Source organism: Rana temporaria, chromosome 5 (genome assembly GCF_905171775.1).
Source record: "Rana temporaria chromosome 5, aRanTem1.1, whole genome shotgun sequence".
In the NCBI taxonomy this organism is placed as follows: domain Eukaryota; kingdom Metazoa; phylum Chordata; class Amphibia; order Anura; family Ranidae; genus Rana; species Rana temporaria.
The window spans coordinates 302,617,953-302,641,291 of record NC_053493.1 but is presented as its reverse complement, the minus strand read 5'-3'; the positions used below and the strand labels follow the sequence as shown (position 1 = coordinate 302,641,291).

At 41.5% G+C, this 23,339-nt stretch overlaps 2 protein-coding genes across 3 annotated transcripts in view; one reads left to right on the top strand and one right to left on the bottom strand.

The window, feature by feature from the left end:
• NPC1 (NPC intracellular cholesterol transporter 1) overlaps positions 1 to 17,338 on the top strand; it is a 152,558-nt gene extending 135,220 nt beyond the window's left edge. Inside the window, exons 21-25 of the mRNA XM_040354071.1 lie at positions 1,705 to 1,905; positions 4,906 to 5,137; positions 6,952 to 7,065; positions 9,954 to 10,116; positions 16,325 to 17,338. Coding sequence (XP_040210005.1) covers positions 1,705 to 1,905; positions 4,906 to 5,137; positions 6,952 to 7,065; positions 9,954 to 10,116; positions 16,325 to 16,407 — 793 coding nt within the window. The 3' untranslated portion in view covers positions 16,408 to 17,338. The remainder of the gene's footprint in view (positions 1 to 1,704; positions 1,906 to 4,905; positions 5,138 to 6,951; positions 7,066 to 9,953; positions 10,117 to 16,324) is intronic.
• The window catches only part of RMC1 (regulator of MON1-CCZ1), a 61,709-nt gene continuing 55,168 nt past the window's right edge, over positions 16,799 to 23,339 (bottom strand). For both annotated transcript variants that reach the window (XM_040354072.1, XM_040354073.1), the window contains exons 18-20: positions 20,854 to 20,922; positions 19,409 to 19,634; positions 16,799 to 16,943 (exon numbers count right to left, since the gene is read on the bottom strand). In XM_040354072.1, coding sequence (XP_040210006.1) covers positions 16,867 to 16,943; positions 19,409 to 19,634; positions 20,854 to 20,922 — 372 coding nt within the window. In that variant the 3' untranslated portion in view covers positions 16,799 to 16,866. The remainder of the gene's footprint in view (positions 16,944 to 19,408; positions 19,635 to 20,853; positions 20,923 to 23,339) is intronic.

The following is a 23,339-nucleotide window of genomic DNA, read 5'->3' as shown; positions in this document are numbered from 1 at the left end:
CTACGGAACCACATGTAGTCATTTTGAAAGTTGGAGTCGTTATGCCTGGGTTACCCCTTATTTGTAAAAGCAGGTATATAAGTTTCATACAAGCAAACATTCTGTTCATAAGACTTTAAATGAGGCATATCTCAAAATAAAATAAAAAAAATAGAAAATGTATTGTAACGTTTATTCAAAATTTCATCATAGAAGCAGATTTCATGTTTAGCAAAATACATGGTACAGAATTAAAATTGATTGAACATAATGAAGAGCTGACATGGCACATGATTATTATTATTATTATAATAATATAATAATAAATACATAAAATGCCAATACATGGTACAATAGAATAGACAAATGCAGGATAGATATAAAATGTAAGGATCAGACAGTCTTGACGTATAGGAAGTACGTGTTTCGTGGCTCATGTCCACTCAACAGGAGTATGTTGCAAACAATCTCTGAATATGAGTAATAATTAAAAGATGTGTAGGGGTAAAAATTCCTATATGGGAAACAAAAAATAATACAACGGAGGCCAGAAGTCTGATGCTCACATGTCATGTGGTTGTTATAAGGAAGTAGGATGTATTCTTTATTTAGGAACTTCCTGTGTCTGGGTGGTCTTCTTCTTTTTTTTTTTTTTTTTTTTTTTTTTTTTTTTTTTTTTTATAACCAGTTCGATACCGGGCACTTTTACCCCCTTCTTGCACAGGCCAATTTTATTGAAAACGCACTTTGACAATTAAGTGGTCATGTAACACTGTATGCATATGAAATTTGTTTCATTTTTTTATTTTATTTTTAGACTGATAGAGCTTTCTTTTGGTGGTATTTAATCACCACTGGATTTTACATTTTTTACTAAACAAATGAAAAGAATGAAAATTAAACAAAAACATAAAAAAAATAACAAAAATTAAACCTTTTTTTTTCTTTTGCTTCTGTTTATACAATTATTCAAATAATTGTTCTTCATAAATTTAGGCCAAATTGTATTCTGCTACATTTCTTTTGTGAAGATAACCCAAAATCAGTGTATAGTATTTAGTCTGTAGGAAAGTTTATAGAGTCCAAAAACTATGGTGTGTGTGTATATGTATCGATCTATAGATCTAGAGATATATATATAGAATAATACTTTTTTATTTTACTCTGAAAATCGATCAATGCTGATGTATTGAGGCCCAAAAATTTCAGGACAGTACAAATATCAGGGATATTGACTGGTGACATTATGAAAAAAATTAAATCATTTTATTCTTAACATTTTTCTATTTTTACATTGTTTTGTTACATCATTTTCTTCCTTTTATTAGCACAGTCCCCATTTACAGTGTCTTTTTTTTCCATAAAAATACTCGCTAAAATGTAAAAAGGTGTGAATGGGCCATATTGACAGGATATTTAATACTTGCATTTGTTTTGGGATTGATTGTTTTAGCTGTAGAATCAAAGCATTAACAAATCTTGTTGTAGCCCAATTGCTTACTTGGCTTGATGTCTAACATATGTTTTTCCATTTCTCTAGTTTGTTCTTATTTCTGTAACCTTTGTAATCCTGCATTTCTACTCCATACAATTTTTCACCACAATTCTTCTGTGTCTCCCCCCCCCTTTGTACAAAATATGATATAATTGAGAATAGAACTTTACTTTGAATGTTTTGATACTTGCTTGGTAATGCAAGTAACTGTTTCTTTGTAATCCTTTCAGTGGACATGCTGCATACAGCACCGCCGTGGACCTAATCTCCAGTAATACAGATGTGGGGGCCACTTACTTTATGACTTACCACACCATCCTGCATAACTCCTCAGACTATATTGATGCCCTAAGAAAAGCACGAATGATATCAAAGAATATCACGGACAGCATCGATGTCCCCGGCAAAAATTACAGCGTCTTTGCTTACAGGTATTTTCTAAGGCTGAATGCTTTTGGAGGTGTGAGAACATAAAGATCACAACAATTACAATTTAAGTACTGTGTGTGTGTGTGTGTGTGTCATTTTATTCCTAGTTCTGTTTTGCTATTGTAAATTTTTCTGCGACAGAATCCTTCCTGTTCGATTTTTTTATGACTAGTTCTTACCATGCTGTTTAAGGGTGTAGCTTGGTGGAAAACAGTATTGTGATGTCATGGAAAGTTGGATAAGTATGTTATAGTAATAAATAGACTGTTAAAGTATAACTAAATGCAGAACTTTTAGTTTTGGATTGAGCGGAGAGGGATTAGAACACTTACCAGTGTGTATTGCTATGTCCCCGATGTGGAGATTCCCTTTCTATGTTTGCTTTTTACCGCTCTCACTGAAAGTGAAAGAAAATCCCAAATTTTGGGAGGTATCCTGAACATAATTGGAGGGTAAATATACCAACGAGGACACTAATTCTGATGACTACAAGGGATTTCCCCAATTTAAAGGAATTTCCCCTGTTGTGACTATGGGAAGTGAAAGGAAATCTCCCCAATGGGACACATAAAAAAAAAAAAAAGTATGGGTTATAGTATATACTGCTATAGGTGTGATATGAGATTGCACATCCTGCCAAAATCTCTGAGATTATAAAGGAAAAAATGTGTTGCAGGTGTATGGGACTTTCAAGGCAATTAAAATACACCCATATAAAGACCAATGCTAATTTTATTACTGCATTAACCACTTCCTTACTGGGCACTTAAACCCCCTTCCTGCCCAGAGGACTTTTTGCGATTCGGCACTGCGTCGCTTTAACTGACAATTGCGTGGTCGTGCGACGTGGCTCCCAAACAAAATTGGCGTCCTTTTTTTCCCACAAATAGAGCTTTCTTTTGGTGGTATTTGATCACCTCTGCAGGTTTTATTTTTTGCGCTATAAACAAAAATAGAGCGACAATTTTAAAAAAAAAATATTTTTTACTTGTTGCTATAATAAATAGCTCAATTTTTTTTTTTTTTTTTTTTTATCCTCAGTCTAGGCCGATACGTATTCTACATATTTTTAGTAAAAAAAAAATTAAAAATCGCAATAAGCGACTGGTTTGCGCAAAAGTTATAGCGCCTACAAAATAAGGGACAGAATTATTATTTTTTATTTATTTTTTTTACTAGTAATGGCGGCGATCTGCGATTTTTATTGCGACTGCGACATTATGGCGGACACATCGAACACTTTTGGCACCATTCACATTTATACTGCGATCAGTACTATAAATATGCACTAATTACTGTATAAATGTGACTGGCAGGGAAGGGGTTAACACTAGGGGGTGAGGAAGGGGTTAAATGTATTCCCTATATAGTGTTCTAACTGTGGGGGAAGGGGGGTGACTGGGGGAGGTGCCCGATCTGTGTCTCTATGTACAAGAGACACAGATCGGTCTCCTCTCTCCCTGACGGCAGGCAATGGGAAATGATCTCATATGTAAACATATGAGATCATCTCTCATTGGCCGCACAGATAGCCTAGCAAACGGCCACTCCGATTGGCCGTTCACGGCGATCTGTGCTTGGCTGTGTCCAAGGGACACGGCCAGCACAGAAGTTCCCCGCTGCGCGTTCGGGGAACGCGGAAAGGGGCGGCCATAAAAACACAGCGCCCCAGAGAAGTAGAACCACCCTGCGGGCGTATATAGTCGTACGGCCGTCGGGAAGTGGTTAAAATCAAATTAAAAACAAAGGCTGTACACATCGAAAACCATTATACTCTCATAGCTACAAAACATACTGATGTAGAGAACTTGATGGTCAACATTTGGACTTTGACATGAGCGAACTGTCTATATACACTAATAGATGCCTAATGCGTTTCAAGTGTTCTCTTCTTTAAGTGCAAAATTAAACAAAGTCAATGAGAGATGTAGTATGTGACATACAGATGTTATGATTGAACCGGTTATCTTTTTCTGTTTTCTCCTTTTTCCTTTATCATCACCAAAAGTTTTTGATATACCCGTGCATATTTGAGAGTGTACGTGTCACAGTGCTGGCCTGTTTTATAATGTAAAACTGTAACCTGTTGAGTATTTGGACGATGTTGGTCCATTGCATTGTATATCCGTGTACCTTGTTTGCATCTCAATAAATTTGGAATTTTCTGTTTAAAAAAAAAAAAAAAAGAGAGATGTAGTATGCATTTGTCAGCCTTCCAGCTTGTGCCCTGTAGTGATCAGACCCAAAGGGGAAGGGATATGAGTACACACACAGACCTAAGGGTCAGCAGAGGCACCAAATAAAATAATGCAACATGGTCTGTCCCAGGGCATGGCCGACCACAACAGGGAAGGAAGGCTTCCCTTTGGGTCTGATCATTACAGGACTGCACAGGCTGGGTTGCTTTTAAATTGCTTTAGGCTGACAAATGCACATACATCTCTCATCGACTTTGTTCAATTTGACCCCTGAAGAAGAGAACACTTTAACACTATAGTGCATCTGTAGTATATATGTCAATTTTGTTGGAGTTCAAATGTTGATCATTGAGTTCTCTACATCAGTATGTTTTTTGTATTAATGAAAATATAACTATTCTGATATGTGTTCAGCCTAAGCTTTTTTTTTTTTTATATATGTGATAACAATATAAAATCAGATTTTGTATTTATATGGTTGCATTTTGATTGTGTGCTCTGAAAGTCTCATACACCCACAACATGTTTTTCTTTCTATATAACAGCAATTATATCCGTCCCTTACTCTATCCAAAATGTAAAAAAAGTTTGCCTTTAGTTCTACTTTAATGGTTGTTTGTTTTTAATGGAGCAAAGACAGAAGCAAGTACAATGCTTGTCATACTACACTGAGGAACAAGGTAGACTGTTCAGCAAACATACATTCCACCAGGAAGGGTGTTTTTCCTATTCTTGGCTTTTAATATGTCATTAAACAAATTCATTGAAGACTTTTTCTTTTTCTTTTCTTTTTGCTTCCTGCAGTGTTTTCTATGTGTTCTATGAACAATACTTGACCATTGTGGATGATACAGTGTTCAATCTTTGCCTGTCACTGGCTGCAATATTCTTTGTGACGGTCATTCTGCTAGGCTTCGAGGTCTGGTCTGCTGTTCTGATGTGTCTCACCATCTCCATGATCCTTGTCAATATGTTTGGAGTCATGTGGCTTTGGAACATCAGCCTGAATGCTGTATCCCTGGTGAACTTAGTCATGGTAAGTTCTATATGATTAAATTCTATTTGTTAATAAAATAAAAAAGTAAACCCATTAACAAGTATTAATAGCCAGAATATTTGTATGTGTTACATGGAATGGAATAAGAAAGTGTGCACAATACTGTCAGGATATATAAATATTAAGTGCCGGTTCACACAGGGGCGACTCAGCCGCCTGACGAGTTGCGTCCTGTTCTGTGAGTGAGTGAGAAACTTGTATAGCGCAACAAATGCGAACTTAATCGCCTCAAGGCGCTGGCATCCAGAGTTGTACAGGTCTTTCAGAAGAGGTGGGTCTTTAGTTTTTTCCTAAAAATCCGATGGTTTTCTTCCAAGCGGATGGTCTTGGGTAGAGCATTCCAGAGCCGTGGTTCTTGGAACGAGAATCTACGTTCTCCCTTAGATTTTTAGCGAGCTTTGGGGATTTGGAGAAGGTTTTGGTTGGTTGACCGGAGCACGCGCTTGGTGACGTAGGGTTTTATTTTCTCGCTTAAGTATTGAGGAGCGTTACCCTGTGTACATTTGTGGGTGAGGCAGAGTGTCTTGAATGTCACCCGGTCCTGTACGGGCAGTCAGTGGAGGGACCTCAAGGCCGGGGAGATTGGTTCCCACGGCTTTTTACCAGTTACCAGTCTGGCTGCCGTGTTCTGGACGACTGTACAATGGAACCGTTCTAATAGGAGCGACTCGGAAAAGGGTTCCTGTACTACTTTGGGGGCGACTTCCATTGACTTCAATACAGAAGTAATTTTGAAAGTCGCCTCTGAAGTCGTCTGCACATCGCCTTGCCGAGTTGTGCGGAAAGTTGTGCCGCCCCAGTGTGAACCGACTCTAAAGAATCCACGTTATCAAAAAATATAAAGTAGAAATAACAGTCTACATGATGTTCTAATGCAGGATATACAACCATTCAAACCTTAAAGTCTAAACTGATGGTATATTCTACTGCAAAACTAAATTAATGTCACTTTTAATAATTGATTTAGTTTTGCGCTAGGTTTACTATCTTGGTACACAATTAGAGCGCCACACTTTAAAGTCTGAATGTTGTTAAGATGTTTTTGTTTCCTGTCTTTTATCCTGTTGGGGAGATTTACCTCCACTTCTGTCCTAGAGTCCTACAGGAAGTAGGAGGAAATATCTCCAAGCAAGTGGAAAATACAATTTTAAAGCCCTTGTGTTATAATAAAAAACAAAACCAAAAAAATCCTCAATCCACAAAAACAATGTAAATGGGGGAATCCCCTTTGCTGGCACATTATATTCTGACATTGGCACTCGGCGCTGACAGAATACACTGATTAGCAGCTGCAACTGTTGATCAAGAAATTTTTCCAATGTCTCTTGTGGAGGACGGCCTAACACTGGTCGAAATTCCGCTGGTTTCTGCTGAACCTGACAAATTTCAGTGTGCGGCCAGCTTTAGACCGTTATTTCTAAAATAAGTTCCCTGATTGGAGGACTTGCCCCTTACCTCCCTGTTCTGTCACATTTCGGATATTGTCCTCCTTTTTAGTCCTGGTGACAATATTCACCAGGAAAAATAGGAGAATCTCTCTAATGGGGAAACAGACAGAAATAAAAGCCTGGCAGTTTTCACACTTCCACACATATCCTAAACTGAATAATAAAAAAAAAAAGGTTTGGCTGGTAGATGCACTTTAACTGTTATTCATGCATGGAGATTAACCTAGAAGTAGCAATCTTTGTATTACATATGCACAGTACCAAATCTATTAATATGTGTGTTCTGTTTTCTCACTAATGCAATGAACATTACCATAACATTCTGGTGACATTTATACCTTGCAGTGTTGTGGCATTTCTGTGGAGTTCTGCAGTCATGTGACCAGAGCCTTCTCAATCAGCACAAAGGGAAGTCGAGTTTATCGTGCACAGGACGCCTTGGCACACATGGGTAGTTCGGTAAGTGTGCAAATGAACCAACATTGTTTATATTTCTTGGTATTGCTAGACCAGTCTTTTTCCATCCAAAGTTCAATGGAACTATCTAGGATTCCACCAGAGGTTGTTGGGGTTTCTTGAGGAAAGAGTCATTTCTGCCTCTTGGATAAGTAATCCATTGACACAAATGATCTTTTTGGCTATAGGTAAGAGGGGAATTCTTCCCACTGACCACAAATGTAAGGAGCATTCTTCCCACAGACTATCATGCTGTGAGATGTAGATATAGGGCCAGATTCAGGTACAATTGCGCCCGTGTAACGTAAGCCGTTTACGTTACACCGCCGCAAGTTTTCAGTTTTAGTGCCCGATCCACAAAGCACTTACCTGGAAACTTGCGGCGGTGTATCGTAAATACGTCCGGCGCAAGGCGGTCCAAATCGAATGGGCGGGTACCATTTAAATTAGGCGCGCTCCCGTGCCGGACCTACTGCGCATGCTCCGTTTCAAAATTCCCACCGTGCTTTGCGCGAACTGACGTCATTTTTGCGATCGGCGACGTGCGTAGCGTACTTCCGTATTCCTGGACGTGTTACGCAAACGATGTGAAATTTTAAATTTCGACGCAGGAACGACGGCCATACTTTAGACAGCAATACGTTTGCTGTCTAAAGTTAAGGCACCCAAAACGACGACTAACTTTGCGACGGGAAACTAGACTAGCGGCGACGTAGCGAACGTGAAAAACCGTTGTGGATCGCCGTAACTCCTAATTTGCATACCCGACGCTGGTTTACGACGCGAACTCCCCCCAGCGGCGGCCGCGGTACTGCATCCTAAGATCCGACAATGTAAAACAATTACACCTGTCGGATCTTAGGGATATCTATGCGTAACTGATTCTATGAATCGGTCGCATTGATACTCTGAGAGATACGACGGAGTATCTGAGATACTCCGTCGTATCTCCTTTGTGAATCTGGGCCATAGGACTTAAAAGAGGTTCCCTGAGAATGAAAAGTGATTTCAAGGGTTTCTTTGTGTTTATAGAGTTGCGCTAGACCAGTGTTTCTCAACTACAGTCCTCGAGGCGCCCCAACAGGTCATGTTTTCAGGCTTTCCATTATTTTTCACAGGTGATTTGATCAGTTTCACTGCCTTAGTAATTACCACAGCCGTTTCATCTGAGGGAAAACCTGAAAATATGACTGGTTGGTGCGCCTTGAGGACTGGAGTTGAGAAACACTGCGCTAGACTATCAAAACCTAAAAATGCCTTACTGCATGCATTAACCCCAAATACATGCTGCTCATAGTGATGGATCGCAGTACCATGACGACGTTTTACTCGGCTATACTAATAAAAGCAGCTGCAATTAAATTTTACATTGATATCTGCCCTTGGGTCACATGCCTAATAAAAAAAAAAAAAAGGTGCAGGGTCTTAAAAAAAATATATATATATATATATATATATTAATAATTATACTCGCCGAGGTGGGTGCAGCATCCATGCAATGCTGCATCTGTCCCCTACCACCTCTGCACCAAGAGCTGAGCGATCAAGGACTGCTGATCGCTCAGTTCTTGGTAAGCAAAGCGATGGGGACTCGGTCACAGGCTGTGTGCTCTGGCCATTCAGCTCTCCGTGGAGTGCTAGGCTGTGGAGGGGGTGGGAGCGGCTGGCTTAGGAACTCAGTGGCCCGCTGAGCCAGCTGCCAGTCCAGGCATCTGGATGGATCCCGACAATTAAAATCAGGATCTTTTTAGAGTCTAGACCAGCTGATCAACATCAGCTGACAGTGGCCTTTAGCTTTTCATCAGTGCTTAAAGGGGTGGTTCCCCCTAAAACACATTTCTAACAATAGATTCGTAAGACCCGTTACACTGCGGGTAGGCTGGCTTTTTTTTTTAGTACATACCTCGATCTCGCCGTCTCGTCCCTTGTCAGTGGGCGTTCCTAGTTGATTGACGTTCCTCGGACGGGCGCATACGTGACGTCACGACTTTCCGAAAGAAGCCGAACGTCGCTGCGCAGGCGCCTGCGCAATGACGTTCGGCTTCTGTCGGAAAGTCGTGACGTCACGTATGCGCCCGTCCGAGGAACGTCAATCAACTAGGAACGCCCACCGCCAAGGGACGAGACGGCGAGATCTCGGTATGTACGAAAAAAAAAAAAAAAAAAAGCCAGCCTACCCGCAGTGTAACGGGTCTTACGAATCTATTGTTAAAGCGGTGGTTCCCCCTAAAACAAATTTCTAACAATAGATTCGTAAGACCCGTTACACTGCGGGTAGGCTGGCTTTTTTTTTTTTTTTTTTTCGTACATACCTCGATCTCGCCGTCTCGTCCCTTGGCGGTGGGCGTTCCTAGTTGATTGACGTTCCTCGGACGGGCGCATACGTGACGTCACGACTTTCCGAAAGAAGCCGAACGTCGCTGCGCAGGCGCCTGCGCAATGACGTTCGGCTTCTGTCGGAAAGTCGTGACGTCACGTATGCGCCCGTCCGAGGAACGTCAATCAACTAGGAACGCCCACCGCCAAGGGACGAGACGGCGAGATCTCGGTATGTACGAAAAAAAAAAAAAAAAAAAGCCAGCCTACCCGCAGTGTAACGGGTCTTACGAATCTATTGTTAGAAATTTGTTTTAGGGGGAACCACCGCTTTAATGTCTACATTTATTAAAGTGTATATGTAGGACAACAATCTGTGGATGAGGATTTTAATGCTTATATCCTATATACACAAAATGGCAGCATGGGGCCAATCAGGTATTTGATGGCTTGGTAAAGCCCAAGTACCAAATTGCTATTTTGGTTTCGTTCTTTTTGTTACTGTAACATTTACATTGCATAATGTTGAGATGGGGGTCAAACCAACATTTAATATAACATCTGATCTGTCCTAGGTCTTCAGTGGAATCACTCTGACGAAATTTGTGGGTATTGGCGTATTGGGCTTGTCCAAGTCTCGGATATTCAAGATTTTCTACTTCAGGATGTACTTATCTATGGTGCTTCTTGGAGCTGCTCATGGCCTAATATTTCTGCCAGTTCTACTTAGTTACATTGGTGAGTGCGGGAGAAATTATGACTTGTAGAATATACAGGGAAAGACTTGAGTGATATCCAGCTTTTCCTGTAGGGAACACTCAATCTGGATACTTTTCTACATGCAAAAGTCATGCGTTTGTCAAATGAGCCTTAACTAGACATTTGTAATAGATATTCATGAACTCCTGAAACCAAAAAAATGACTTGGTGCTTTTAAGCAAGGAATCCAGATAAGATCATACAGGGCAACGCCAATTTAATGCCGCGTATTTCTGGGTGTATTGCTGTTTCTTGGGGGCATCTTCTGTCTGAATAAATGAATGTGCCCTACACAGTCATGCGTGGCTCTTTGTGCCTTAAGCAAGCCAAGCTAATGCCAACAAACTTGTTTAAGTTCTTAAATATAGCTAATAGCACGGTCACATGAGAACGTTTCTCTGTTCTAGCCTTGAAACACTGAAGGCTATGCACACATGCTGCTTGTAAAGTGTTGCTGTTAGAATTTAAAATGATTTACTGAGCTGCCCTTAAACTAAGATACTTGAAGCATCTTGTGATTTTAAATATTAAAGCCCCCCCCCCCCCTCAAATCCAAAGCTCTGCAGTAAAGTGAAGAAAGAAAATGCAACCCAACCCATGGGGTGAAAAGTTCTACACATACAGACCTTGCCCCTGGCTCTTGCCTAGGTAAGGGTGATGACACTATCCTTCCAGTGAGATCCAAATGAATGCTGAGCATTTCATCATGAGATTGAGATACTTGGCATTCCCTGGGTTCTAACTAGCAAAATCAAGACATTACCCCTTAGTCAGAATTTCTTATCTGGATGTGTTTTTGGTCTGAGTTCTAGAGCATTACTGTTAGAATGACAGTAAGGCATCTAGAATTTTCAAAAAGTGACAGGCTTTTGTTTCTGTTATGATGGGACTTTCTTTAAAGCTGATCTATACGGAAAACCGGTTTTATATGAGCACTTATCCTCTGTGCTGAACAAGGCGGGCTTTAAAATTTATTCTTCACCAAGCTTGAATCGAAGATCCTTTTGTACTTTCAATCCTGTGACCAACACTGAAGAATGTGCTGTGTAATCCAGGGTGGGAGGAGAGGCAGACAGCAGGGGACTGAAAGCGAAGTCGATCAGTCTGTCTTTGATCGAGTTTTGTGCCTCCAGGGGCAGATTAATGAGCAATAGGGCACCACCAAGGTAGCAGCTTTTCCCCTCTCCCAGTAGTTTGACTGCCATGGATGAGGATTGCAATAGGCACAGAGCAGTTGTGATCACATGTGGATTTAGAGCGCTGCTCAAAGATGGAGGATAACGGGTGTCCACAGGTATTCAGAAATTGGGAACAGGCGTTGGGCACTAATTCAGAAGTGTGGGGTAAGATGCCACTCAAAACTGACCCAGTGCTTTAGATGTGGATATGGCCTTCAGAAATGCCCCCTGACATGTTTTGTCCCATTGGCATTGTCTTTATGGACATGGTCCATCCCCATCAAACACCAATTGTTATGTATAATCTACCTTGTGATGTGATGGACAACTTGGTTACATTTGACCAACTGATTTTCTTCAGGAACATGAAGGCTGTTCCAAAATTCCCACCACCCCCAATATACTGAATGATGTGCCCTAGGCTCCTGCCTAGGTTGCTATGTGGATAATCAGCTCTGCATGCATCATTCCCTAAAATCTTCCTCGTGTCACCAAAAAGCAAGTAACTGGGTGCAAGACTGATCCTGTATTTACCAGTTTTTCATTACATCAGTTTATATAATTTATTTTATGTGCCTTCTTTTCCATGTTTGGATTAGAGAATTATAAAAGCTGGGACTTTTATCCCTTTTGTACAAACAATTATCACCATATTAGGCCAGATAAAGTGATGTCACAAAAGCATCATCCAATATATAATGTTCCCTAATTTCAAAATAAGACATCGGCTTAACTGGGGTTCAGTGTTCAACTTCATGTATGCAGTTAGGTTAAAAGCACTTTCACACTGCTAGTGCAACCGCGTTGGCGCTAAAGCCCTGCTAGCGGCTGAGGGAAGAGTTAAACCCGCATGCACTGCTGCCCATCCATTTCAATGGCAGGGGCAGTTTAGGAGTGGTGTATACACTGTTCCTGCTCCAAAGACACTGCTTAAAGTACTCCTCCCTCCCCCCCCTTTCTGCAAACCCCCTACCCTGCCCCAGTGTGAAAGCACTTGGGAGGCGCTTTTCAGGCACTTTTTTTTTTGTGCTGAAAAGTGTAAAAGGGGCCTAACACAGTGCTTCATGGGGTAGGAAAACTAATTTTTTAAGGTTGTAACAGGGACAGATTCCCACTGACAGTCATGCTAAGCTGATGTTAGGCTTTATCAGCTATATATAGGAAGTAGATTGTTGCAGATTTAATTTACTAGTCTAATTCAGAAGTGAACTTTCAGCCATAGGTGGAGCCCAGCAGATTAGGTTACTTGCTGGCTTCTTTAGCTCCAGAGTACATTCGCCATAAGGTGTATTATACTGGAGGGTTCAAGATTTCTCTTATAGTGAGGCCTTAAGAGTTCCTCATCACCAGTTGCTCCTAAACACGTCCTCGTAAATGATTAATTCACCCCCTGTACCCCTCCCCCCCGTACACTGTTCTCACTTTATCCCCGTGCATATTGCGACCTCCCCCCTCCAAATGCCTCTCTCCCAGCTGTATGTATTTGTCTGTACACAGGGCAGGAGGGCACATAACAGGAGTCACTGGGCAGAGCTCTGTCTCTCATCTATTCACTGTACACAGTCACTAATATCTCCTGCTCCCCACACAGCATGTTGACAGTGGAGCTGAAATCTGATTACCGTGCACAAGTGTCTAGCTGGCTACTGTGTTTAGATCTGACCTGTCAAAATCCATGGTCAGGACGGCAGCTCAGTTGCAGCAGCCAGCTCTACACTGCACATGACAGCTGTGTGTAAGGGAATCAGAAGGGGTGGAGCTTTTAGTGCCTGTGCAGGGATGGGAGACTGATGCATTAAGATGGGTGCAGCTGAACTCTTAAGCGGGCCACAATCTTACCACCGCTGCTTGAGTGGATAGGATGTACAGTGAGGTAAAAAGTATTTGATCCTCTGCTGATGTTGTACGTTTGCCCACTGACAAAGAAATGCTCAGTCTATAATTTTAATGGTAGGTTTATTTTAAGAGAGAGAAACAAAGTTACAAAAATATCCAGCTCTACTGTAGTAACACTAGACTTTGTGGCCAGAGTTTCCACAATCTCTTTTAAGGAGACTGTTTTTGATACATCAGTCTCCTGCTGTCACTAGAGGTTGACTGATATGGGGTTTTTCTCTGGCCAATGCCGATATTTAGAAATTGGGGGTGGCTCATGGCCGATATCTGATGCCGATTTAAAAAGGAAAAAAAAAAAAAAAACTTCACCCACTCCTCCCTGCTTGCTTCTGTCACTCTACCACACACTTGTTGTCCTCAGTACAGGTGCCACTGGTTTGGAACTGACAGATGGACTGGTAGGTTTCACACTGAGCCAAGTGTAACTGCGTGTGAAATTAACAACAGAGAGGAGATGTCAGGGGGACCCAGCAGCTATCGAACACCAGCCAATGATTGGTCTGCTTAAGAAATAGGGCGGGCCACATACACCACCCGCCCAGATCCCATTGGCTGGTGTTTGATCACTGCTGGGTCCCACCCACCGCCGACATCAAGCTAAATTTTGACAGCTACTCTCTGTTAAATGTCAGTTTCACACACTTGGCGGCTCTGCCAAGCATCAAGCGCCGAGTGTGGAGAAGGGAGGAATGGCAGGTCAATGTTAAATAACGGCCTAATTTTGATAATTAATCTGCCGATGCCGATTTATCAAAAATGGCCAAATATCGGCCAACCTCCAGCCACAAGAGACCATTTCAGTTCTTATTGATGCAGTATGTACTACTTTTGCAAAATTAGCCTGCTGCCCCCAGATTCAGTTTTTTTTCAAGCTCCTTAACGGCCTATCCACTACACCTTGTTGTTGGAGATATTCCACTATAATGGTGTGTTGGAAATGTTTCTTTCAGAGGGATATTGGTAAATGTGTTCGAACAAGAAAACTGGTAGAGGGTATTGTTTACCTTTAATTATTCTACTGACCAGAAGTTGGCATCTGTCTTGTGGTAGGGATAACCTTAATCAGTTAGACCATGACAAGATGGTTTGCCTAAGGATTGGTAAATCTAAAAGTAAATTGTACAAGAAAAACGAATATGTATGGCCAGCCTTAAAGCGGTGGTTCACCCTCCATAACAACTTTTTAGCATAAAATGAGGCATAGTAGCGCGAGCTACAGTATGCCTGTCTTTATTTTTTTTATCCCCGTACTCACTGTGCACTCGTAGATACAAGATTACGACTCCCCGCGGGGAATGGGCGTTCCTATGGAGAGGGAAGGTGATTGACGGCGGGCTCTGGCACGTCACGCTCCCCGAAGACAGCCGGAACAGGTCTCGGCTCTTCACGGCACCTGCGCACAGACTATGCGCAGGCGCCGTGAAGCACCAAGTCCTATTTCGGCTATTTCCGGAGAAGCGTGACGTGCCAGAGCCGGCCGTCAATCACCTTCTCTCTCCATAGAAACGCCCATTCCCCGCTGGGAGTCGTAATCTTGTATCTACGAGTGCACAGTGAGTACGGGGATAAAAAAAATAAAGACAGGCATACTGTAGCTCGCGCTACTATGCCTCATTTAATGCTAGAGGGAAAAAGAAAAAAAATATTTATTAATAGGGTGAACCCCCGCTTTAAGGTGGGTACATACTATAGGAAAATTAGATTAACAATTGTCCAGTTTTCCTGTTTCACAGCAAATTGAAACCAAGGATAAAACTAATATGAAAATTTTCGTGCAACAAAGGCTTCTTGTTTCTGATCATGCGTTGTCTTTTGTATGTGTTTTTTTTTTTTCTTCTCGTACGAAAACAGTACACCTTGAATGTAAATCGTTAGTTCTGTTCATGTACGAGAAAAAAAAATTGGGGTTTTGTTGTTTGAAAAGTCTGAATCGGATGTATAAAAGTTGTGTACACACTATACGAGAATTGAACGATTGTGTCTGGTTTGGAATATTTCCTCCAATTTTCTTATACTGTACCCAACTTCATGCTTTAGTTGCGATTTGCCTGTTAGAAGTGTCAGAGTATGATGTCCATACCAATGTGCAAAGCATTTTGGTTAGGAAGCTAGAATACTGCTGTATCTATGGCGCACCTACCTTTCTTAGTCATCTTTGGTCCTACCCTTGATTTCCTCATTCATCAAGGATACCTCTGGGGGTCAGAGCAGATGCCTGCCTTTAGTGTAAGCAGTCCAAGGAAAGGTCTGCTTTCTCCTCCATATACATCTGGAGCAAGTTCTCACAAAAAAGTATTTTAAGTCCTTTGAGAAACTTTCTGCATGAAGGTGCGCCTTCACTTTTCCAAGGGAAAGGATGGTTGCCAATCCTTGCAGGTTTATATTGTGGGATTCACCTTGGTTAAATCTTTTGGCGTGGACACTACTTGGGTACTGCTGTGTCTTCTCCATCGAGCGTCCTCCTGCATTAGGGGGGAGTTAGTTTGTTTAGAATTGTACCTAGTGTAAAAATTACTTTCTTGAAATCCATTAAGGCCTCTTGCACATGGGGCGGGCCCAATGGAGTCAGCAGATATCCGCTCCACTTATGCAGAGCAAATACAGCCTGCTGTCCTCTATGGGTGGTTGTATGTAAACTGCCTGTCCATTTACACCTGACTGCCATCCAATCTTATAGGAATGGATCCCCATCTGTCTGTTTTTAGCAGATCAGATGTTGGTGGGTGTAAATGGACATGGAAGAGACTGGAGGGTCCATCTGAAAAACTGACAGGCAGACCCGATCTGTCTGCTAGTGTGAGGGGGGGCCTCAGGGATACAAATCCCTGCTTAAAACCTGCTTTTGGTGCTGCTTGCTACAAACAGGCATGCTGGCTAGAGAGGTTATCCTTGGCTGGTCTACAGAATTGTTGCCACTGTCCAATCCTCCTTTTGGCTGGAAGCATATGATTTCTGAGTCCCCTCAATGGACTATAAGAAAATGATTTTATGCTCAATACAAAATTTTTTATTTTCTATAGAATTGATACACAATAACCGGTATTTGGAATGGGAAATATAACTTAAAATAAAACTAAGTATACTTATTGTGTTTTTCTTTCTCCCCCTCCCAGGGCCACGAGTGAACAAAGCCAAGGTTCAAGCAGCACGGGAGAGAGTAAGAGGCACAGAACAAGAAAGACTTCTTGCCCACTAGAGTGACTATGTACCCCCAGACTATGGAGAAAGGGATACAGAGCCAGCTGGAGTGCAGGACCAACCCAGCACCACCTCAAGCACCCTCACTGCAGCTGGCAGTCTCAGGAAAGGACTCTTCCATGATAGCAGTGTTACAGCCAATGACTTTCACAATGTGTATATAGAAGTTACATTTTATTGGGAAAGATTTTTTGTTTTATACAATCTCTTTAATTTATGGACAACCCCGAAAATTTGTTTTCTAAATGCAAAAACCAATGCACGTTCCCCACTTCCTTGATTTCAGATGGATTCATGTTTTAGCAACAAAGGCAAATATATTTTATTAATTACTTTTTATATTGGAGAATAAATATGAGCCACATGAAGAAAGAAAGGAGCTCACACCATTTTATAAGCAGAATCTGCATGGACTTTATTCTTAGTATAATACATTTGTACAATTTTTATATGCAGTTTAAGAACTAATCTTTAGCAATGCTTGTTCACCAAACCTCTGTCTGAAGAAGGTCACATGCTCCTCGCAGTGTTCGCCTACAGAGAAGAAATAGGGAGGAAGTATGAGTAGAACAGATGCAAGGTCTAGCAGCAGTGTTTTTTAAAGTGAAATTTCAGCTAAGCCTTTGTTTTGGATAGAGTGGTGAATGGGGCAGAAGGGCTGGTGTGTAGTATGCGTCTCTGCTGGAAAGATCCCCTTTGAGATGAAATCTTTCCAACATGGAGCACACACCCCAGTTAAACAAAACTGACAACCCATTCCCCAGGCTAATCTATCCCCACTTGAAGTTCTACTCGCTTCCAGTCCCAGTGACCACAGGAGTTTAGATTTATGAACGCAGTGCAGACATTACTTCCAGTTTTCATTGTTAAGGGAAACTAAAATTGACCTGTACAGTTTTTTTTTTTCTAATTAAAGTAAGTCAACTTAACAGCCTGGTCCAATTCATTTTACCACCTTCAATCTTCCTCATAAAATGGGCAAACCAATTCAACATTCAGTCAGATCATCGTAATAGGAATTCTAATATTTTATCATAGTATTAATGGTTAAAGTTTATACCCTGTTTCCCCAAAAATAAGACCTACCCTGAAAATAAGACCTACCGTTATTTTCCAGGAGGGCTGCAATATAAGCCCTAGTTAAAAATGCTTGTAAAATCCTATAATCCACTCTATTACAGTAGTATATAATGTACAATGTGTGTGTGTTTCTGTAATATAATTGCGGGGAAGAAAGCTCCGGCGGGTAACAGAAGCACAGAGCGGCGCTACAACAAATGTATTTGGCACAATTATATTACAGAAACACACACATTGTACATTATATAATACTGTAATAGAGTGGATTATAGGATTGTACAAGCATTTTAACTTGGTACACACTGGGGATTCCTGACAGGCAGGGAGGGAGAGGGGGGAGAAGACGTCACATTACATGGTAAGCCCTACCCCGAAAATAAGCCCTACTGGATCCTTTGATGGCAAAATTAATATAAGACCCAGGCTTATTTTCGGGGAAACACTGTAGGTTCAATATAAGACAGAATGGATAATTTCAACTTTGCTTTTGTAAAAATGCTAGACGCTAACTATCCAAGTCTATAGTATGGGCACAGACTTGAGACAAACATAAGAGTCCAGGTCACCTTTCTCAACCTATTGCACCTGTATTTAGGATGCAACATGTTGAGCATCCACCACCTTAACACCGCGCTCTCCCTGTGACAGTGGGAGGGAAATTTACTAAAGCTGGAGTGTACAAAATGGTGTGAAATTCTGCATAGAAACCAACCAGCTTCTGGATTTTATGTCACAGTAATTGAACAAGCTGAATATAGAAGCCAATTGGCTACCATGCACAGCTGCACCGGTTTTAGTAAACCTCTCCCAGTGTGTACACGGCCACATCATTCAGAGTTCTGCAAATAAATGAACTACAACTTCCGTCCACTAGCCTTAAGCCTTGTACACACGATCGGATTTTCCGATGGGAATTGTGTGACATACTGTTGTCCGAAAATCTGATTTTTTTTTCTGCAGATAATCTGACAATTGTCTGATGGAGCGTACAAATGTTGGATGGCAGGCTTATAAATCTTCCGGACAAAACTGTTGTCGGATTATGGGTACAAAAGTACAAACATGCATGCTTGGACTCGATGCTCACCAAACACAACATTAGCAGAAGGTGCCCAAAGCGTGGCGCTAAAGAGCTGAAAAAAAACACGTAGTACGTTCGTGTTTGTTAGCCAACAAGTGTGTGACATTTTGTATGCAAGACCAGTTCATGGCAAACGCCCTTCGGACAAAAGTCCACAGACATTTTTGCTGCTGGATGGGGGTGGGAACCTGCCAGTTAACTTTACATTAAACAGCAGGTGATTAGTTGCCAGGCGATCCTAGCAACCAATCACCAGCCTGTTAATGTAAAAAGTTAACTTCAGCAGATCCAGCCCTGTGTAAGGTAGGAGAGTTCTATCTACACAGTGAGCGTGGAATGCAGAGGACACTGCTCTGAGGGGCACAGCTGCAAGGCTTCACTTCCCGATTCCCTTACCCCAGGATGGCAGCAGCCAAGAGCCGACATCGTGGGTGCCCTGGACAGGTGAGTGTTCATATCTTAACGTCCCCTCCCGCTGCCTATAAGAACGATCAATCGGCGGAACTGCCACTTTGATCATTCTTATCATGCACAGAATCGGCGGCTGAAGACGGTGATATCTGAATGATGCCTGCAGCTACAGGCATCATTCAGATCTCACCGCACAAAGTCGAGGACGTTAAAAGACGGCCTCCGGTTGTAAAGTGGTTAAAAGTCAGCAGCTGCAGTATTTGTAGCTGCTGGCTTTTATTTATTTCAGCGGACCTCCGCTTTAAATGTAGAATCATACCCACTTTCTCTCTACTAGGGAACGTGTGGATATGAACCCCTATGAGTAAGCTCTAAAAATGAGAACTCAAAGTATCTTGTTGGGAAATGCACTTTTACGAAATCTTACCTGGTGTGAAGTTGGGGTTTCCGCGAAGACGCTGGTTTCTTTGCTCAAAGAATCTGAAGACCGTATAGAAGAGCATGTCGTCTGCTGCTTGCTTTGCAGCATCCAAGAACTTGCGAGCCGACACGCTGTCATGTCCACCAATGCTTCTCACAAACCTTAGAGCTGCCAAAACTTGATGTTTAGATAGCAAGACTTCAACAATCTCATCATTGGCTGTGGAAAGCCTCTGTGGAGATAAAGTATTTATACGTGAAATGGAATAACTCCATTGGCCTGCATATTACCCACGTCTGCTATTGCTCAAGGATGTTCTTTCTTTCCCATGTCCTGCCTGGATTACCCCCCCCCCCTCCTCTCCTTTTGAAGGCCAACAGTAAAACATTCATTAATTTTTAGATATTCCCTCAACGTTAAATTTATTTTGTTCCATAGTTTTTAATGCCAACATCTTGGACATTTAAGAGTGTCAAATCCTTTTGTTCCAAAACTACTATGCCAACATACCATTGTCACCAATTCTCCATATTTGTGAACACTCGGCTGGGCAAATGGATGAAATTCATTATATTTTATTCATTTGTTGAAATTGGCAGAAGCATGTATCACAAGATTTCCATGGGCAACATTCTACATCCTTATAAAACCCGAGACATGCTGTACATGTTATTAATGATATGCATTTATATACTGTACATTCACAATAGTCCCTGCTCTCAAGGAGCTTACAATGCTAGTCCCCATCTCACACATACATACCAGGGCCAATTTACATGTGATAATTAAACCACCAGCCTGTCTTTGAAGTGTAGAAGAAAGCCTACACAAGCACGGGGAGAACCAACTTCCTCAGATCCCAGCCAGGACATTATCTGCATGAAGGCAGCAGTGCCAACTACTAAGCCACATTACCACTTTTCTATGAGCTTTACCACATTATCAGAATTTGTCCTCATATTTCTTGCTGTGCACCATTGCCCTGTATGGTTATAATTAAACCAAATTCTTTCATTGTATAAAAAAAAAAAAAAAATACAATTTTTAGCAAGGTGTTGTCCACACAGCCAATTAAATTGCAGCAGTCATTTACTGTCTAAACATAAAAAGTAAGCATTTTATTGGTTATTATGGCCAATACATACATTTTACACATAAGGGCCAGTTCACACCAGAATGTGTGGGAATTCTTTGCGATCCACTGCGGGTGCCTATTTAACGTTACTGGCACACCAAAGGACGATCACAAACCAAGTGCGCTTGAGAGCACCAAATCGCAACAGTACCATGCAATTTGGTGCTGTGCTTTTTTTCTTTAAAGTTTTTTTTCACATTTCAGCCGAGTCGCATCACACAGGAATGTGGAACTGGCCATCCTAGTGTGAACTGGCCCTGAATGATTCTCCATTTAGATCCCAATATTTATAAAAGAAAAAAAAAACTTTTTTTACCTTTAACATATCCAGGGAAAGCTGATGTGCCGGGGGATAGACACTCTCTAAAGATAGCAACAGGCAGGCCTGAAAATACAGGAAATAATGAGAAATCAAAACTACTTCATAAATATGGAGGATTCATGTTCAAGATTTACTAATCCTGTACTATCCATTAAAAAAAAAGGGGGGGGTTTTTGTACTCATCATAATATATTTGGACCCTTTGGGTTATACTACCACATAGGAGGAGGTTTAGAGGCCGGCAAAAAAAACTAGGCCAGTCCCACATGCCCTGCTACAAAACCAATCATGCTAGGAGTATGACTAAATACACAGAATGGGACCCCAATATTTATTCAGTGATGCTCAATGGACTCCAAGAAAACTATTAGACAAAAATACTATTTTCTTTCCCGTCCGTTGAAGGAAACAGGAAGTCTTTAAGCTTTGGGATGTTTAAAAGCAGTCCAGCTAAGTGGAGGGCAACCGTTCAGTTTCTGACAGTCCCAAGAGAAAAAACAGTGGAACTCTAAAGACTGCCTGAAGCTCCAATAGCCACCTAAAGGATTTTACGTTTGAAGCCATCATCGGATGAGGCCAAAAAAATAAATCTACCTAGAAAACGTATAAAAATGGTAAACTGGACAGAAGAACAATGTCCTGGTTGCGGTGAAAGGCAGATAATATCTTCTTAGTTAAGAAGGAAGTATTATGCCGCACACACACGATCATTTTTCAGCATGGAAAAAAAAAAAAAAAAGTTTTTTTAGCATGCTGAAAAATGAAGTTTTCCCAACTTCATCATTAACCACTTGCCCACCAGGTAAATTCTGGCACTTCTCTCCTTCATGTGAAAATCACAATTTTTTTGCTAGAAAATTAATCAGAACCCCCAAACATTATATATTTTTTTTTTTAGCAGACATCCTAGGGAATAAAATGGCAGTCATTGCAATACTTTTTGTCACACCGTATTTGCGCAGCGGTCTTACAAGCGCACTTTTTTTTGGATAAAAATCACTTTTTTGAATTAAAAAATAAGACAACAATACATTTTGCCCAATTTTTTTATATATTGTGAAAGATAATGTTACGCCGAGTAAAATGATACCCAACATGTCATGCTTAAAAATTGCGCCCGCTCGTGGCATGGCGTCAAACTTTTACCCTTAAAAATCTCAATAGGCGACGTTTAAAAAATTCTACAGGTTGCATTTTTTGAGTTGCAGAGTAGGTCTAGGGCTAGAATTATTGCTCTCACTCTAACGATCGCGGCGATACCTCACTTGTGTGGTTTGAATACCGTTTTCATATGCGGGCGCTACTCGCGTATGCGTTTGCTTCTGCGCGCGAGCTCGTCGGGACGGGGCGCTTTAAAAAAATTTTTTTTGGTTTTCTTATTTATTTTTATTTAGTTTTATAATTTTTTACACTGAAAAAAAAAAAAAAAAAAAAATTGATCACTTTTATTCCTATTACAAGGAATGTAAACATCCCTTGTAATAGAAAAAAGCATGACAGGTCCTCTTAAATATGAGATCTGGGGTCAAAAAGACCTCAGATCTCATAATTAGACTTAAATGCAAAAAAATAAAATAAAAAAAAAAGTCATTTTTTCAAATGACAAAAAAAAAAAATGTTTCTTTAAGAGGCTGGGCGGGACTGACGTTTTGACGTCACTTCCGCCCAGCAGAGCTAGGACGACGGGTGAAGGAGATTTCTCCTTCAGTCCCGTCCCCGCTCAGCTGCCGGACACATCCGATCCCCTCCGCCGCTACCGACGGCTCCGGTAAGCGGCGGAGGGCGCGGGAGAGCGGCGGGGGGGGGGGACCCTCTCCCGCCACCGATAACGGCGATCTCGCCGCGGAGACCGCCGTTATCGTGTACACCACCGCCCCCTGAAAAGATGAATATCTCGGTTGTGGCAGCAGCTGCTGCCGTTATCGAGATATTCAACTTCAAAAAGAGGACGTCTTTTTGACATGGGGCGGTGGTCAAGAGGTTAAAACGATGTTGCCCACACACCATCGTTTTTAAAAAATTATCTAGCAAAGCGCGGTGACCTACAACACGTACGACGGCACTCTAAAGGGGAAGTTCCATTTGCCTTTGGGCTGCTTTAGCCGATTCTGTGTTAGTAAAAGACGATTCACGCTTTTCTGTCTGTTACAGCGTGATGAATGTGCTTACTCCATTATGAATGGTAGTTTTACCAGAACGAACACTCCCATCTCATACCTTGCTTCTGAGCATATGCGGGTTTTTTACGTCGTTTTAGCCTACACACGACCATTTTTTACAACCCGAAAAAAAAGGGACCAATAAGCAGGATGGCAAATCAGAAGATCTTTATGATTCCAGCAGAGCCTACGGAGTGTCAGGTGTCCTACCAGGTTAGCGTACCACATCCACCTGGATCAGGTTGGAGAAAAGTGGATCATTGGAATGTCCTTCATTTCGCTTCAGTGTAGCAGAAAAGGAAAAACCTAAACCTAGAGACC